This window comes from Alexandromys fortis, unplaced genomic scaffold (genome assembly GCF_014885135.2).
Source record: "Alexandromys fortis isolate MF-2015 unplaced genomic scaffold, M_Fortis_MF-2015_v1.1 scaffold_31, whole genome shotgun sequence".
In the NCBI taxonomy this organism is placed as follows: domain Eukaryota; kingdom Metazoa; phylum Chordata; class Mammalia; order Rodentia; family Cricetidae; genus Alexandromys; species Alexandromys fortis.
In genome coordinates, this window is record NW_026067974.1 from 3,012,797 (window position 1) to 3,029,486 (window position 16,690).

General features: G+C 40.8%; 1 protein-coding gene across 2 annotated transcripts in view; it reads right to left on the bottom strand.

Annotated features, from left to right (window-relative positions):
• Tom1l1 (target of myb1 like 1 membrane trafficking protein) overlaps positions 1-16,690 on the bottom strand; it is a 64,940-nt gene that overhangs the window by 5,382 nt on the left and 42,868 nt on the right. Inside the window, exons 8-12 of one of the 2 annotated variants that reach the window (XR_007594334.1) lie at positions 13,132-13,265; positions 9,787-9,847; positions 9,352-9,469; positions 8,007-8,106; positions 1,998-2,078 (exon numbers count right to left, since the gene is read on the bottom strand). Coding sequence is in view for 1 of the 2 variants with exons in the window: in XM_050156653.1 (XP_050012610.1) it covers positions 1,998-2,046; positions 8,007-8,106; positions 9,352-9,469; positions 9,787-9,847; positions 13,132-13,265 (462 nt within the window). In the remaining variant the exon portion in view is untranslated. The remainder of the gene's footprint in view (positions 1-1,997; positions 2,079-8,006; positions 8,107-9,351; positions 9,470-9,786; positions 9,848-13,131; positions 13,266-16,690) is intronic. The other variant, XM_050156653.1, reaches the window with a different exon arrangement.

Genomic DNA, 16,690 nt, shown 5'->3' on the forward strand with positions numbered 1-16,690 from the left:
TACCACTTCCATTTTTACCTAATAACTACTTGTAAAATTGTCTGCATGGTTTCATGCTTATTACATTCCATTTCCCCCATAAAATGTAAAATGTATTTTAAAATACTGTTTTTAAGGAAGAATCGGAATTGTGTGGCTCCGTCTAGCTTCTGTTTCGCTCAGAATATGAAATCTCAGCCTTGAACAGGAATGAAGTTCAGTTCACAAATAATCATGCAGCGATGCTATCAAGACTAAGAAAGATAAGTCGTTCTTTATCCAGGTTTAGCTAGCATAGCCAAATAAAGATAGAACTCGAGAGGCCGAGACAGGAAGGCGGCAAATTTGAGGTTAGACTCATCTACATAGCAAGACCCTATCTCAAAAATCAAAATTACATTTTTTGTAATTTCCTCTTTCATCCTACAAGTATGTCACTTTCTAGCTGCCAGGCACTATTAAGACAAGAAATAAAACAGACCAAGCACGTGCTATATCAGACACAAAGTGGAAAACAGTGTCTGGTGGCCTGTTCTATGGTGAGAGATCAGGAGAACTGGCTGAGGTACGTACAGTGAGAGTCTGCTCTCACAGCCTGGTCACAGGGAATGCCTCACCACTGGGAACCTCCCGGCTGAGCACTGACTGATTAATATTAGAGAACACAAGTTTCTAGGCTCTGAAGTCAGGGAAGTAATTATGGTTGAAGCATGGTGAGTCGAGATAGGTCAGGGGTGAGGCAGGAGCGGTAATGGTCAGGCTGAGATCAGAATTCCAGGCGTTTACAGAATAACACGGAGGAAGACAACCAGGTGGAGTTGAGCAGATGCGTGGCATGACGGGGGGAAACTGCTCGGGTTTGGTTTCTAAGAGCACACTATGATGTGGGATGGGGTGGGAGAGAAGCCTTGGGAGGCAGAAGGTTGTGACTGTGTCCATTGTGTGATCACTTATATTGGGGTGGGAAAGTGGAGAGGTGAGGTGTGTAGGACAGTAAACATGTTTTCAAACCAAGGTAAAACTGAGTCAAGGGATGTTTACCAAGGCTTTTGACACAAGCGCCTGATAAAGGGCGTTGACCACTTAATGAGGCACAGAGTCTGCTAGAAGAACTGGCAGATAGGACAGGGAAGAAAAGGGTGAGGGTAGATGCAAAGTTGATAGAATTCTGAGTTAAAGAAGCAGGGTCTAAGCTGGAGAGAGAAAATCTTGTTGATTGTCGAACCTTGGTTATTTTAAGGCAGGGACCAAAAGCTAGGCATGGTAGTGCATGCCTTTAATCCCATTATTTCAAAGGTAAAGGGATGAAGCTGAGGAGTTCATGGTGAGTGAGACCCCCGCCTCAAAGGAGAAAGAGGGAGAAACAAAAGATTCTAAAGGAAAGAGGTAGATAAGATAGAAAGTCTGTGCCTGGGGTTTCTGATATTGAAATATCAGGAAACGGGGCCACGAAAAGAAATGGAGAGAAACAAGGAATATGTGAGAGTCATATGTACACACGAGAACAAGTGAGTAATTGTTAAGACTGGGACTAGAATTCTAGCACTAGTTTAATTATGTAAGGAACACTGATAACCACTAGAGGGTTTAGAGAGAGAGGGATGAACAACTCTGAAGTCTTTCAAAATATAAAAAATGTTAGAAGAACTACAACTTTTGTTTCTTACAGTGCTGGTGATCAAACTTAGGGCTTGTGCATACTAGCTAAGTGCTATACCACTGAGCTATATTCCAAGCCCAGAAATTATGTCATTATTATCTTTAACCATATTATCTGAGAAAAACAAAATAAAAGTTATCTCAAAAGACTAAGGTTGCCAACAATGGCTGTGTCACCCAACTGTAAAGACCTTTCTTCTGCTGCTAGACTTGGGCCAAGTTTTGCTTTTGTTTTATATTAAAAAGTAAATATAATTTTAAGAGTATGCAGAGTGGAGCATCAGAACTAACAAGCAGTGCTTTGGTCACGATTATCTGCTGACTAGGTGAACTGCTAGCAAGAGGGTTTGGTTACTCACGTCATACGTGTGACTTGAGGCGAGGTTTTGGCTGGTCCTTTGGGCAAACCTAGGATAGTGTGATAACACAGCATGATTACCCTACAGCGAGAACACAAATGCAAAAAGTAAGATGATTTCCCAGGTCTGAAAGCAAAGCCTGTATAGCAAACCTTCAAACTACACAAAATGACACCGCACTTCAAACTCACAAAATGCAAACAACTACCATCTGGTTTCAATGCCCTTCGGGGCCATGAAACCCAAAATCAAACACAGCAAAGGCATCGGTCCTTGGCAGGAGTGGACTTGAGGCCCTGGAGTATGCACAGTACGTTAGTGAAAGCACTGCCCTCAGTCTTTCCATCCGTAGCTCCCACCCATTACATCTTGAAACATGAGAAGCTGTAGGGAGCAAAAGTTAGGAAAGATGGGAGAGTTCCCATTCTGGTTAAAGTGGAGTGGAAAAAAAAAATTATCCCCTTCCTAATGCCACTATAAAAGCTGGAAAACAAACCAGCGAAGCTAGTCAGGAATGTGAAAATGGTGGCAGGCCGACTGGGAAAGGACAAAATTTAAGTACCTTGGAACTACTGTTGAATTGACCATCTTTTGTATTCTCTTGATTTGAATGCAGCCAGAACCCCAGATACAGACATGACAGAACTTGAAGAAAAGCAGTCATTTTGCATGCAGGGAGCAAGAAGGACACCCCTAGCTGCCTCTGATCCATCTTCACATCCCAAATATAGCCAACCCCTTGGTGACTCCAGAGGTAATGGGTGGGCAGGAGAGTAAACTCTGAAGTGAGGGAAACTTCCTCTCTAAGTTTGTTGGCTAAGCTGTGACTTCAAAAGCATGGGCTAGCCATTGTTGCTATCTGTCCTACCATTTGTCTGGAGAAAGCACAGCAGGAGAACGATGATTAGGTAATTAGATAATAAGGTGACCAGAGGACAGAGAAGGGGAGCTCCAGGACACCAGAGAGCGCCAGAGAAATGGCAATGCTGAGAGAACTCAGGAAAACAATCGTGTAAGGTTGTTATGAAGTCCTAAGACAATTGTTTTCAACGTCCATGATTCAAATGATGTCAAAATACTGAGAACTGGACACACAACCTACCACTAGACTTCTGACCGACCACAGGGTAGTACATAGGCAGGATAGATTTGAACAGCACAGAAAGAACTTTGAAAAATCAGTGATTTTTGAGCGCATATTAAAGAGGCAGGCTGGAATTATAAAGTGAATCTAATCAAATTCTTTGCTTCATGAAATCAAAGCATCAACATTTATAGACCAGATTTCCCCAAAACCAAGCATCTACTAATAAAAATAGAAAAGCCAAGGATATAATTCAAAACAACTAGGCGTATAAAGAACCAGAAAACATTTAATGTAAGAAGACAAGCAACAGAAATGACTACCAAGAGGAAAGGATGTTGGCGTTATCCCAAAGAGATGTGAAAGCAGCTATTGCAGTACAGATATCCCAAGAGGCAAGCATTCAGTAACCCTCTGAAAAATGGAAAAATAGAAAGTGTCAGTTAACAAAAATCATCAATAACAACGTTGAAATTTTAAAAATGAAAAAAAAAAAACAAACTTCAAATCAGTTTAATTGTAAAATAGAGATGACAGGACAGTTAGTGAACTTGAATGTGGATCATAGACATGATCCAGTTTGAACAAGAGTAAAAGAGACCAAACAATTGGCCCTAAAACACTTAGGTGGTAATACCCAACAACTATTATCACAGTCTCAACAGAAAAGCAGGATGTGTGTAGTACTGAAAATAAATACGAATAAATAAAGTTTGGTGGAAGACATTAACTCATAGATTCCAGAAGGCCCGTGTAGTGAATTAAATTTTATCCACCCTCTCCCTAAAGGATATGTTTAAGTCATAATGCCTTGAACCTGTGTTGTCTTATTCAGAAAGGAGATGGATCTTCAGAGGCATTCGTCACCTGAATGATCTGTTTGGCCTTCAAATCCAAGGGACAGTGATCTTAGAAAAGCTTAGCGAGACTGTAGTTGCACAAAAGAGAGGGACAAAGAGTAGCAGCAGAAACTGGAATAAGCCAGAGAAGCCAAAGAATGAATACTAAGTCACCAAGAAAAAGGCAGAGGACAACTTGTTACTGAAAAATGCTAGAGAGACTGAATTTCAGTCTTCTTGCTTGCATAACTATGAGGTAATAAGTATCTGTGGTTTTGAACCATCTAGTTTGTGGGAATTTGTAATGGTAGCCATAGGAAACTAAGGTACTCAGCCAACACTACACAAATATGTCAAAAGAAATCACCCCCACACATCACAAACTGCTCAAAATTAAAGAAACAAAACAAAAACTAAAGGCAGAGCACATTATTTACAGAGAAACAGTTCAACACAACATTTTTTTTTCTTGTTTGCCACTGGTTTGTAATTCTCCTGGGATGCTTATAAAAACTTAAGATTTGTGCTACTGAGTCAGAACCTATGGAGGCCAACAGTGTGATATGTGATCTGCGACTTAGTAATTTATGCTGACTGAAGGATGATCTGGAACATTACACATTAAACTGAACACTGCTAGCTGAGATTTGGTTTCTTTAGAGAGTTTCATGGAGACATTTGCCACAAGGAACATTTTCCTGTATTACTCATTCATTCTCTCATCGCCCAACAAGGTTAGCAGGATGACAGGAAAACAGTTACTTAGCTGGCAGTTGAGCCAGACATCGGCCTACAACATTACAGCATGTGCTTGTCCTATATGACCGAGACTAGAGTGAGCCAGCCTATGGTACGGTCTCAGTTTGATAACCCATGAGGGTGTGACTGGTATTTCATTTCCTAACATAGAAACCTTCTTTCCTCTTCCCTTATACGTCTTTTCTTGCCTATTAAAAGAAATTCCCTGTTTGATTCTTTCTCATTCTTGTCCCTACAGTCTTCTCCTTTTTAAGTGTAGAAAAGCAATTAAGGGGGGGCTGGAGAGATGGCTCAGTGGTTAAGAGCATTGTCTGTTCTTCCAAAGGTCCTGAGTTCAATTCCCAGTAACCACATGGTGGCTCACAACCATCTGTAATGAGGTCTGGTGCCCTCTTCTGGCCTGTAGGCATACACACAGACAGAATATTGTATATATAATAAATAAAAATAAAAAGTTTTAAAAAAAGAAAAGCAAGTAATTGGGCATACAAGTGTTTAATAAAAGAGAAATAAATTGATGTTTCCTGATACGTTGGACAATAAGTAGGAACCCAACCAATTAATGGGTTCAGTAAACACCAGGGAAGGGAAAGAGAAGAGATGAGATTAAAAAAAAAAATACAGAGGCAGGCGGATCTCTGTGAGTTCGAGACAGCCTGGTCTACACAGCTAGTTCCAGGACAGGCTCCAAAGCCACAGAGAAACCCTGCCTCAAAAAAAAAAACAAACAAACAAAAAAAACCAAAAACAAAAACAAAAAAAAATCATACATTTTTATGTTATTTTGATATCAACCTCATGGAAACATGTTACCAATTTCCTAAAATATATAGTGTATGTGTGTGCACACACATGTTCCTATGTATAGAAAAGTAAACATTAGCCTTGTCATAAGACAAATCCAACCTGCTAGTTCTTTTAGTCCTATCTAGTCTATTCCTAAACTTAAGTCACTGCCTTTTGTTTTTCCTCATTTTTATGAGGAATGACATAAATACTAAGAATTAGAATCCTTTCACCACTTTCTTACACAGATATAGTGTGCTCACACTGCTTGCCATCTTTTCTCCCGTGTGACAGTGAAGATAGTTTTTCATGTACAGAGTCTCTTTTTCCCCTAGCTGTACACTAATCATATATTATAGAATTATTTGTTTAACCAGTCCCCAACTAATGGATACTTACATTTATTAGCCACCATTGCCCACTGATGTGGGATGTCTTTCTGTATATGTGTTGCTTTTATTGACTAATGAATAAAGCTGTTTCAGCCAATAGTATAGCAGAGTAAAGCTGGACGGGAAATCTAAACAGAGATAGATAGATAGATAGATAGATAGATAGATAGATAGATAGATAGATAGATAGAGAGTAGGCAGAGTCAAAGAGACGCCATGTAGCTCCTGAAGGAGAGAGATGGCTGGAATCGTATGAGAGAGACAGCTGGAGCCTTGCTAGTAGGCCACAGCCTCATGGAGAAACACAGATAAATAGTTAATTTGAAAAAGGAGCTAGCTAGGAATATGCCTAAGTCACTGTTGTAATTAATACAATTTCTGTGTGATTATTTTGGGTCTGAGCAGTCGGGAAATGAAAGAACAGTCTCTTTTTACAGCCCACCATATTGTAAAGAATAGTCTTATAAATACCTAAATGTATGAGGACAACATAACTGCCTAGATTTAATATCACAGGTCCAAAGTAAATGCAGTGTTCGTTTTATTAGATAATGTCACTTATCCCTTACGAAGTTATATACTTTTTTCTACAGCCAATGAATTCTTATCAAACAATCTGAGAAGCAAAAATAAAATATTTAAGTCAAACATGATGGTTCATGACCATAATACCTACGCTCAGGAGACAGGTAGGAATATTTCTATGAATTTATGGCCAGCCTCAGCCACCTAGTGAGTTCTGTGTCAGCCTGCACTATAGAGTGAAACATTGTAAAAATAAATAAATAAATAAATAAATAAAAAAAATAAAATCCATAAGCCAACCAATCTTTGTGTTTTGCTGACAGTTCTCTAAGAAATATGGAAATCATACAAATGTTTATGGGCCACTGATCACTCTTTCTGATGATCTTGCTAATTACTGTAGATTTTAATAAGTTCTGTTCCTAAGTCCCAGTGCCCTCTCCTGTACAAAAGGAATAGTGATTATGACACGAAACAAAATAACTTTGGCAAATAATTATATAAAATCAACCAAGCTACAGAGTATTGCTATACATAGGCAATTTCATGAAATTAGTGTGGCCATTACTCTTCCAGTTTTGAAGATCATTCCTCATCTTCCTTTGTCACTGGATTTCCCATAACTGAATAGCATGAACAAAATCAGAGAAACAGACTTACTGAAGGCTTACTATGGGGTTATTACATAATAAGTGCTACATTAGGAAATGTACGTTTATTTCATGTGCTCAGTGTGATTCCTAAGTAGTATTCTTAGAGGAAAATGAATTCACAGTGGCTAACGTTTCATGCCGTGCCACGCTGCCAAATGGAAGCAAGGCTAAGACTTTAACCCAGGTCTTTCTAACTGTAAAGTCTCTACTTTTCTATACTGTTGTGTAGCAGTTTTCTCTTGGAGGGAGGCTACTTAAAACACAGAATGCTTAAGGGGGACAGGAGAACACACGACAACACGGACATGGCACAACACACATGCAACATTCCACCCTGTAGGGAATCACCTCATGCTCAGGAAGTAATCAACACAATAGCTTCAGGAAGTCACTGAAACTGAGCAAATTTACTCCTTCCCCCACTGCCTTCTCCCAGCATATAAACTGTAAGGGCTGCTGAGAGACACTCTCAGACAAGATGAGCTGCCTAGAACAGACTTAGACCAGCAGAGCTATCTGGAAGAACTGGAAGAAGCTAAGGCCAGCTAAGCTACTTGGAAGAAACCAAGAAGTCAAGCAGCCTAGAAGAGGTCCAGAACAATGGAACTTCCCGAGAGACACTATCCTGTTGAGATGGCTACAGGTTGTACAGTTCTAGCCAGATTCCTAGATGTCATGAACTGATATCCATGCTGGGCTGGGCTTTTTGGTGCTGCAACATCTTTGAGTCATTTCTCCCCCTGTATATACCCAGTCACCCACATTCCTATAAATAACCCCAATAAAACTCATGGTTCACCAAGTTGGACTTTGGTGGTAACTGTACTTTGGTCTCTTGTATGTACCTTATCTGGGCTGGGTGGATGCTTGTTCAGGTCTCCCCAGAAATAGTGTCACACAACACCATGTTTTCTACCATAAGGAACCACAATGCCATGGCATTAGTTCACTGGTGTTACTGGTATACTTACAGGGTAGGTGTTTCTGTGTTTTCCGATGCTAGCAAATCCAACTGTGGCTGAAGATTGGAATACAAGTTGCTTGTTATAACAGGACTCGGAGAGCTGACACCTAAAGCATAAAATGCATTTGTTTGATTTTTTTAAGCCAATTTTTATCATGCTTATAGTTACCATCATTAGTATCCTCAGTTTTCCCCAGTTAAAGAGATTGATTTGGATACTTCTGTCGCCATAAAATGATACGGTTTCCTCTAAGAGAGTTTAAAAAGCATCATTTATAGGAGACATAAAAAGGGACAAAGACAGACAACCCCAGCCACATAAAGAAGCTGTCATAAATGGAAAATATTATCTGTTGGAGTTTCCAAAATCTCAAGCTGATCCAAAATGGAAAGGATTGTGCATGTCTTCTGCCTAGCACAAAAGTGGACAGCTAGGATTTCCACAGGGCTCAGCCTTCACGTCTAAGCCCTTAAACCCCCATACAATTAAGACGCTGAAAGGGAATATAATTATCTTCCTTTGCCCCAAATCCATAATGAGAACCCATGAAAACTCTCTGGGACAAGTGGTCCCACCAATCTCACTAGCTAACATAAGCAAGCTGCCAATAGTTCAGAGATGAAGAATGCTTGGAAGGAAACCACAAATTCAATACTGTGTACTTTTGCTGTGGAAACACCAAAGTATAAGAGAAAAATTATGGTTTGGCTGAACTAGAATTTTAGATATTTTCTTCATCTTGAATATTTTGTAGCCTAACATATCTTGTTGGAAGTAAGAATAGAGATAGTACATTGGATAAGGTGGGTAACGACAAGCCTACAGTGCATTTGGCAAATGCCATTTCATTCATCTTCACAAACGTTTCAGGAAACCACCGCCTCTCTTTAAAAAGTAAGGCAGTCTCAAAGGTTAGGTGGCAGAACTGGACCTCCAACCTCCTTTTCTAACTGCCTTCACATTTCTCTCCCATCCGGTCTTGGTTCATACTTTCTGATTTCCTCTGCATCAATTAGTCTCTTATTTGAACTGTGGCACAGCAAAGACACCTAACAATAATAGTCTATATCTGGAAGAGATTTAAATATCGGCCAGTGAGGAGCAAAGCCTCTGTGGGTCAGGTAAATTCCATGGGCTTCTGAGTCAGCGGGAAGAGTTCTAAACCCTCCCCTACACACCCCATTCGTTTGCTAGATCCAACCCAACTTTTTTTTTGCAGGGAAGTGATTACATCTCTGATAGTCAAACTGACATCAGTCCTTCTTAGGGAGGCATTCAACTGGAAAACCAAGGAGAACTATTTCCTATCAAGTTCCAGCCCTGCTGAGACAAGGCCCGGTTGCTTATTTACTTAAGGCTGAAAGCTGAGCATTCACAGTATTGAGTGCTTCCCCATTGGACACAGGTGTTGGCAGGATGGGACTGAGGTCGAGAAGATCACAGGAAGGAGCAGATGGCTCATTGGAAGTCTGAAAACAGCAAAAAAGAGACAAGTTAGGGGGACAGTCATGCAACTTATCCTAGCTCTCTCCAAACACATTCCTTTGGATCTTTTCTGAGAAAAACATCAGGCCATGACAACTTAAGCTTCACTGCACTAAGCACATGAATCCTTCCTTAATTAGAGACCCTCCTAGCAATTTAAGATGGAAACCACACGGCCAAAGCCACTGCAGGGTGTCGGTGTTTTCACCTTTTAAAGAGCTGTTTCTAGGGAACCTTTGCTTCCTGAAGGATAATTATTAAGCTACTTCATTGTTTTCTTTCGACATTTCTAATCACTTACATTGGTAGTTTCATTCAGGTTCCTATTCTCTTCCAAAAGTCTTTGTTGGTTTCGAGTAAACCTGTTGAAATTAGCAAAGCGCAACATCACTTACAAACAAAGCTTAGAGTTATTAAATAGTCACTACAGTGACGCAGTCCCATCTTTACTCAATCCCAGGAAATAGTTTTAGTAACTAACTCTCTTCCAGGGATGGGGGTATGGCTTAGTAACACAGTTCAAAGCTCAGCATTCAGTCCCCAATACCACAACACAGCCACCAAAATCCTGTCTTCTAGTTAATAGAGTACAAACCTTCTTAGAAAAAACTGTGAGGAAATAAAAAAGTTAAAAAAAAAACACATTAAATCCCATGTTCTAGAAATTAGCACTACTACTAATATGTGCAGTATGTTTGTTCGCTAAGTGACTTTACTTCTATATTAATTTACTTACTTAGAGATAGTGTTTTGCTGAGTAGCACAGGCTAGACCTATAATCGTCCTGCCTGAGCCTGTGGTGCTAGAATTATAGACACATGCCCATGTGTCTAGTTACTTTTAAACTTAGGTAAAATTATACTTTATGCAGCTCTTTATCCTAATTCAATTTTGTTGAATTGTTATAGTCGCTTAGAGCTGTAATTTTTAATGCTTATAATATTTTCACATAATAATCAACAATATTGCCAATTCTTATTTCCAAATATAAGGTTGTTTTTTTACCTTGTCATTATAAATAATTTTCATAAAATTAATCCAACAGTTGCACAGATGGCCCTGATTAGACTAAAAGGGTTGCTCAACTAAAGAAAAAAGTTATCAAAAAAGTTATAAATTTGGAAAGGTGTACGTGTGTTCACATGCCCATGCATGCACGTGGGACGATTAATAGAGAGGAGATAAAAGACAGGGCTCAGGGAAAGAGTAAACGGGGTGAATTATATTCATGTATAAAATTGTCAAAGAATTAACTTAATAAAAATATTCAAGTGGATGAACGGTAGTTCAGTGTTCAGTGTACCATCAGGAAAAAAAAAACCTGACCTTTTACAGTTTGGGCCTAATTTCCCCTGCTTGTCTACCACAGTAAAAGAGAAGCAGTTAGAACTGTTACACAGTAAACACCCCGGGAAGCTGAAGAAGTCACATTACTCCCTACTTTCTGCATGCCTGAGAATCTGACTCTCTGAACCTTAGCGTCCCGTCTGCTAAATGGGTATAACATCGGAGCCATTTCTTCAGAGATGCACTTTTGGAGGCAAAATCAGACCGCTGCAAGAGGGATAACAGAGGCAGTAGATGCGAAGCTGACTTAAATTAAATTGAAAGTTGCTTTAGGAACTTATGGTATTACCATTATGACATTGACTCCAATAGTCTAAACGCTTTAAAAGCTTGCTCTGTATCTGAATACATTTAGTTGTTTGATCAGTGATTCTCAACCTGTGTTCTGACTCCTTTGGCAAAACTCTGTCTCCAGAAACCCTTACATTATGATTCATAACAGCAGCGAAATGGCAGTCATGAAGTAGCAACAAAAACAATTTTATCATTGGGGGTCAATACAGCATGAAGAACTGTATTTATTAAAGGGTCACCTCATTAGGAAGGTTGAGAACCACTGTTTTAGATACTTCTAAAAAGCATGCTTTGCCAAATGGGGTGATGGAGGTGAACTTTGGGAACTTGAGGCCAGACTGCTATAAGGAGAATAGGGTTCTCTTCTCATGATACCCATGTCCGGCTTCACTCAGTGACAGGCTAGATGGAAACGGGGGAGGGGGGGACACAGAAGACTGTAGAGGGAATGGAGTCGGCTAGCAGTTTAGCTTGGCTAGCAGAGTCTCTGGATATTAGAGACATGCTCACTGCAGTCTTCAAACGAGTACTTGGAAAGAAAGACTCAGAAGAAGCAGTCAGAGTGGTAAGATGCGAGCCGTACTGAAGCAGGTATCGGCACTGAAGATGGAAGACAGAGGCCATGGGCCAAGGAAAGCTGGCAGCCTCTCCTGGCTGCAAAGGTAAGGAGATGGAGTTTCCTTTGGGACTTCCAAAATGCAAGGCAGCCCTCCTGACATCTGGAGTCCAGCCCAGAGACAGACACTTGCATCTCTTAACCTGGAGAACTTGCTTTATGATCTAATAATAAAAAATCTGTGTTGCTTCGAGCTATGGAACTCATGGCAGAAAAACAAAACTGATAAGAATCTTTTCTAGAAGCCCCGTTTCTCTCGCTCTGGATTCAAGGACCACAGTGATCACTGTGGTCCGCGTTGTTCAAAGCTGAGTCAACAGAAGCAGTTCAGTTTCCTGATCTAGATCAAATAAACAAAAGCTCCTCCATAGAGGGGGCATTAAACCCGTGGTCTTACAATTGGCAACAGAATTCTCCCAAATGAGAACCAGACAGCAGCTGGAACACTGAAAACCATGTGGTTGCCCTTGGACGTATTTCTGCTTAAGAGAGATTTACGTCACAGGAAGAGGCACAGCTCATCAGTCTGTCCAGTGCTAAGAACATGGTGACTGGGCTCACAGTCAGGTTTTCTTACAAAGAGTTGCCATCCCTAAGAGAGACTGAATGTGTGTCCGGGAAGGAGAAAGGAACCACCACAGTTCAGCTACTGGCTTTGTCTTCCCCATTCTCTTGCCTAGTGGTTGGGAATGGGAGAAAAAGAGTGAAAATCTTTGTGATTTCTAAAGTCTAAATGGAACATTAATGTGGAGGGGAAAACGGTGATTCAGCGCAGGACATATCAGGGGTATAACTCAATGGTAGCACTTGCCTACCAGGGACAAAGTCTTGAGTTCAATCCCAGCGTCACACACAAAAATGTAATGGGTGTCAGTATGCGACTGTTAGTTGTTTTTATTATATATTATCTCATTTACTCCTGAAAAAAATAAATCAGTACCCCCCCAAGGGTAGAAGTTTCTGGTTTTGTTTGTTTGTTTTGTTTTTCAAGGGAAGGCTTTGGAATGTTAGGCAACTGATCTATATCCCCTCTCATTATCTAGATTCACCTTTAGGTCCATTCACCTCTCTTTTATATCGTAACTCACGTCATTCTGCATTTGCTGGTTAGAAATGTAGCCACCATACAATTAAGTAGCCTCAGTAACGCTCAACAGTCACAGCACCTTTCCAAAGGTGTCTACTGAGTCACCTCAACTGGGAGGCGCCTGCCTGGCATCTGGGGAATACTGCCACACAAGAGAAAACTATTCTATTTCACCCTGCCACTCCTATTGAGAGAAAAAGACCTAGAAAGAACATTCCCTTGCGGGTTCTCTAGAAGGAACGACGTCTGTACGGTGGTGAAAGCAGAGCTAGAAGAGGGGCAAAGGGCAACCATGGGCTCACCGCTCATAGCCAAGGATGGCATTATTCAGATCCTCGTTCACTTGAATTAGCTCCACAGTCACGTCTTCGTTTTCCACCACAACCAGCAGGTCCATGATCCTCTCCTGCATCTCCCGACCCGTCTTGTAAAGTTTCTGTCAGAGAAAAAGAAGATTTCTTCTTCCGTACCAGGGATGCTCTTTGAAAACAACAGACCCATTAGCCTACATGCACCTGTGGTCACTTCCGGCTGTCACCCAGGGACCATCAACGTTTTCAACTGTGGACAGGTCGCCCTGCCCATCAGAGGGCCATGAAAGAGGGTGGCATAATTTTTCTCTAAAACAACAATGTGGTACACTGAAATGCTGTATGGAAATTCTAGAATCCCAGTTTAATAACTGAGCTATTTTTTTGGGGGGGGGGTGATCACTAGTTTGATAAGCTTTAATTTTCTCATTATAAGTGAAAAATAACCACTTGTCACATCAACCTCCAGAGCTGCATGAAAATCAAATGAGATGAGTGAGACCAGGAGTTCTGTAACTACAAAGCATAAACATAAAATGTCGTTGTCATTATTAGCGATGGTGGAAGTAGTTAAGAAGCATTTACAGCACGGGGGCAGAATTTTACTTCCTGTTACATGTACTTAAGCCTTTAAAGTTTATAGCTCCATCCCATTCAACATAAACTGAACCAGGATTTAAAAACTCATCATGGATAATGACCTTATTTGGACTACTTACAATCACTGCCTTGAGCCAAGACATTACCCCACAGTAAGCCTTCTCTCATCAGCATCATAGGCATCCATAGAACACTTAAGGGACTCAGCAGCCCTAAGGCTTAGTCTGGGGCATCTACGTTTTTCTTAACAAGCACACCAAAGTGTTTCTTAAGCATCCCGACATTTGAAATCTGCTGCCTTGCAATTGACTTCCTCCTCCTCCTCCTAACAAACATCCAATAAGCCTAAGGTACACAGGCTGATATTAGCATCGTCTCCATCCATCTTGGCCACATTCTATGAATTAGCATAGCAGCAGGCAAAAATGCAGGGATGTCTCCACTCTCACAGCAAGAGCATAAGAACTTGCTTACATATTCTATAATAATACAATCTGACTTCTCAAAAAAGGTGCACCAAAAAAAATATATGTTTCATTAAACCATTTAAAAATCTTCAATTGTTTATTATGAGACTCCTGACAGGAGATCCAGCAGTAAATAAATTGAACTATTACTAACTGGCATTTTGACTTGGATGTAGAAGTCACCACCTCAGCAAAAACATAAAACATATTTAGAAGACGAAACAAAATAGAAAGGAAAGGGGAGGGGCTGGAGGGAGAGGATGATGGGTAGGTGATGAGCCTCATATCCACAATGTCAAGCCAGATACATTATATTATTTGTTAATGGCCTGATTGCTATTCATGTACAAGGTGTCAAAAGTTGTTTCTTAAAGCCCCAGGTCTTAAGTATTTCATGCTTTTAGGGCCATCTAGTCTGAGGCAATTATTCAAATTTGCACTGTAACATGAAAAGAAACCAGGAAAGGAAGTCCCAAAGTAGGTGTGGCCAGTGGTAGACTGCAGGCAAAGAGATAAGACTTTGGACTCAGTAGACCAAAGGTGGCTCTAACACAGTCATAGGACACGAGGTGTTTGAAGACCTACAGGGCCTAGTATATCGTATATAATGCATTATTATTGCTTGAGGAAGGGTCACTAAAAGATTTCCCGGATAATATAATTTATAATAGTCGCACTATTGCTTGGGACCCAATACCATCCAAAGAAAGAATCCATAGCATCGGCTAGACCTCCCTCTTCCCAAACAATAAATGAAAGATTTTCTTTTATTCTAGCTTCCGACGGTACAGAAAGTTTTCCTCTTGTTGTTCACGGGAAGGCTTGCTAGAACAAGGTCAAAATCAAGGAATACAACGGCGTTAGATGCCCAGGACAAAAATGTAGAAATTAATTGAAATGAATCTGCAGCCAGCATCAATAGCCCCAGTCATGTGAAGACCCTCCCTTTGCCCTTTGGAGAGACAGATGGAGAGGAAACTTGAAAGGAACAGGGCATCTCAGCGGGCTCACAGAGCAGAATGTGAAAACCTCTTCAAAAGCCAGCCCACTCTGATCTCTGCAATTGATGTCTGTCTCAGAGGAGGGCCACACCACCTGCAAGCAGCAGAGACCAAGCACTGCAGAGAAAAAAAAAAACTAGGGCCCCTTGTGGAGCTAGGGATGCAGGGAATGGAGAGAGCCTGACAGTGGCCAGTGGATATGTCCATCACAGAACCCGGGATTGTCTCTCTGTCATTAAGGCAAAGACGGGCTTCTAAGCCAAAGCCAAAGCGTTTAACAATTCCAAAGGCTCTGGAACACAATGAAGAAGCTCATCAAGAACTTTCTTTTACCCAGCTGACTCTTGTCAGGACACTTAGGGATTCAGATAAAGCCCTTTGTGGTCTAAAAAACAAATATCTAGTAAACCCTCCAAAACCAAAGAGAAATGTGCTAAAAAAAAAAAAAAAAAAAAAAAAAAAACAAAAAAAAAAAAAAAAAAAAAGCCAAATAGCCCCTTCGCAAAAGTATAAACAGGAAATGATATGAGTGCATGAAGACTTCTCTGGAAATGAAATCTGTATAGCAATATCCTTATTATCTCCCCTCAACACATTTCCTCTCCCACAGCACTCCCCACCCAGGCTGCGCGAGACACACACACACAGCACGCCTCTATCTGCTCAGAAGGAAAAACGCTCTTACCCTAAAGCTGAACGAACTGTCGACATAGCTCTCATAAACGCATTAACTTATTAAAAACTCCTTTAACTCTGCACTCTATAGGCTCAACTAATCTATTCTGCCGCAACTTCGGTTCTAACTTCTTGTGTCCTAAGGTGTTAATTCTTCAGCAGAGCACTGATGTATACAAATCAACAGATATTTAATTAACTCCTCTAGTACGAAAAGCGTGCATGGGAAATAAACCTACACAGTGCTGCTTCTAGGCAGCTGGTCAAACATTTGCTTGAAGGCCCGTGAGACTGGATGGCTCCCTGGATCAGCTTAGGATCCCACATCCTGTGATCCTGCTAGCACTAATTCTGAAGAAGGGGGGAAGTCTCACAATTGCCCCTCTTTAGAATCTGAAGTACTGGCAAGTAATCATAAGAAACCTCTGTCCTAAAGGACTTAGTAGTTGATAATGCTGTTTGATAAAGTCAGCAGGAATTTCCCTTGCCTAGGCATGGCCAGAACCTCCTGGGCAAGGAGAAAATCCTGTTATACAACTTCAGAGAACAGCCTGAAACCAAATATGAAGGGAAACGTGATATTCCTGAAGACAGGTTAAGACCGTGAAGGGAGTAACTACCCCCTTAGTGGCAGACATTCTTTAGATCCCTTCCCTCCTTTTCCCTCCTTGCTTTGTTTCCTGACCCTCTGGGCTAAGACTGCCCTTTCTAACTCAGAAAGTCTCCCCCACCCCGACCCCTTTCCCATTTCCAATACTTGCCAGAATACTGTTTGCTGTGATAACTCTGGGCTCTCTCTCTCTCTCT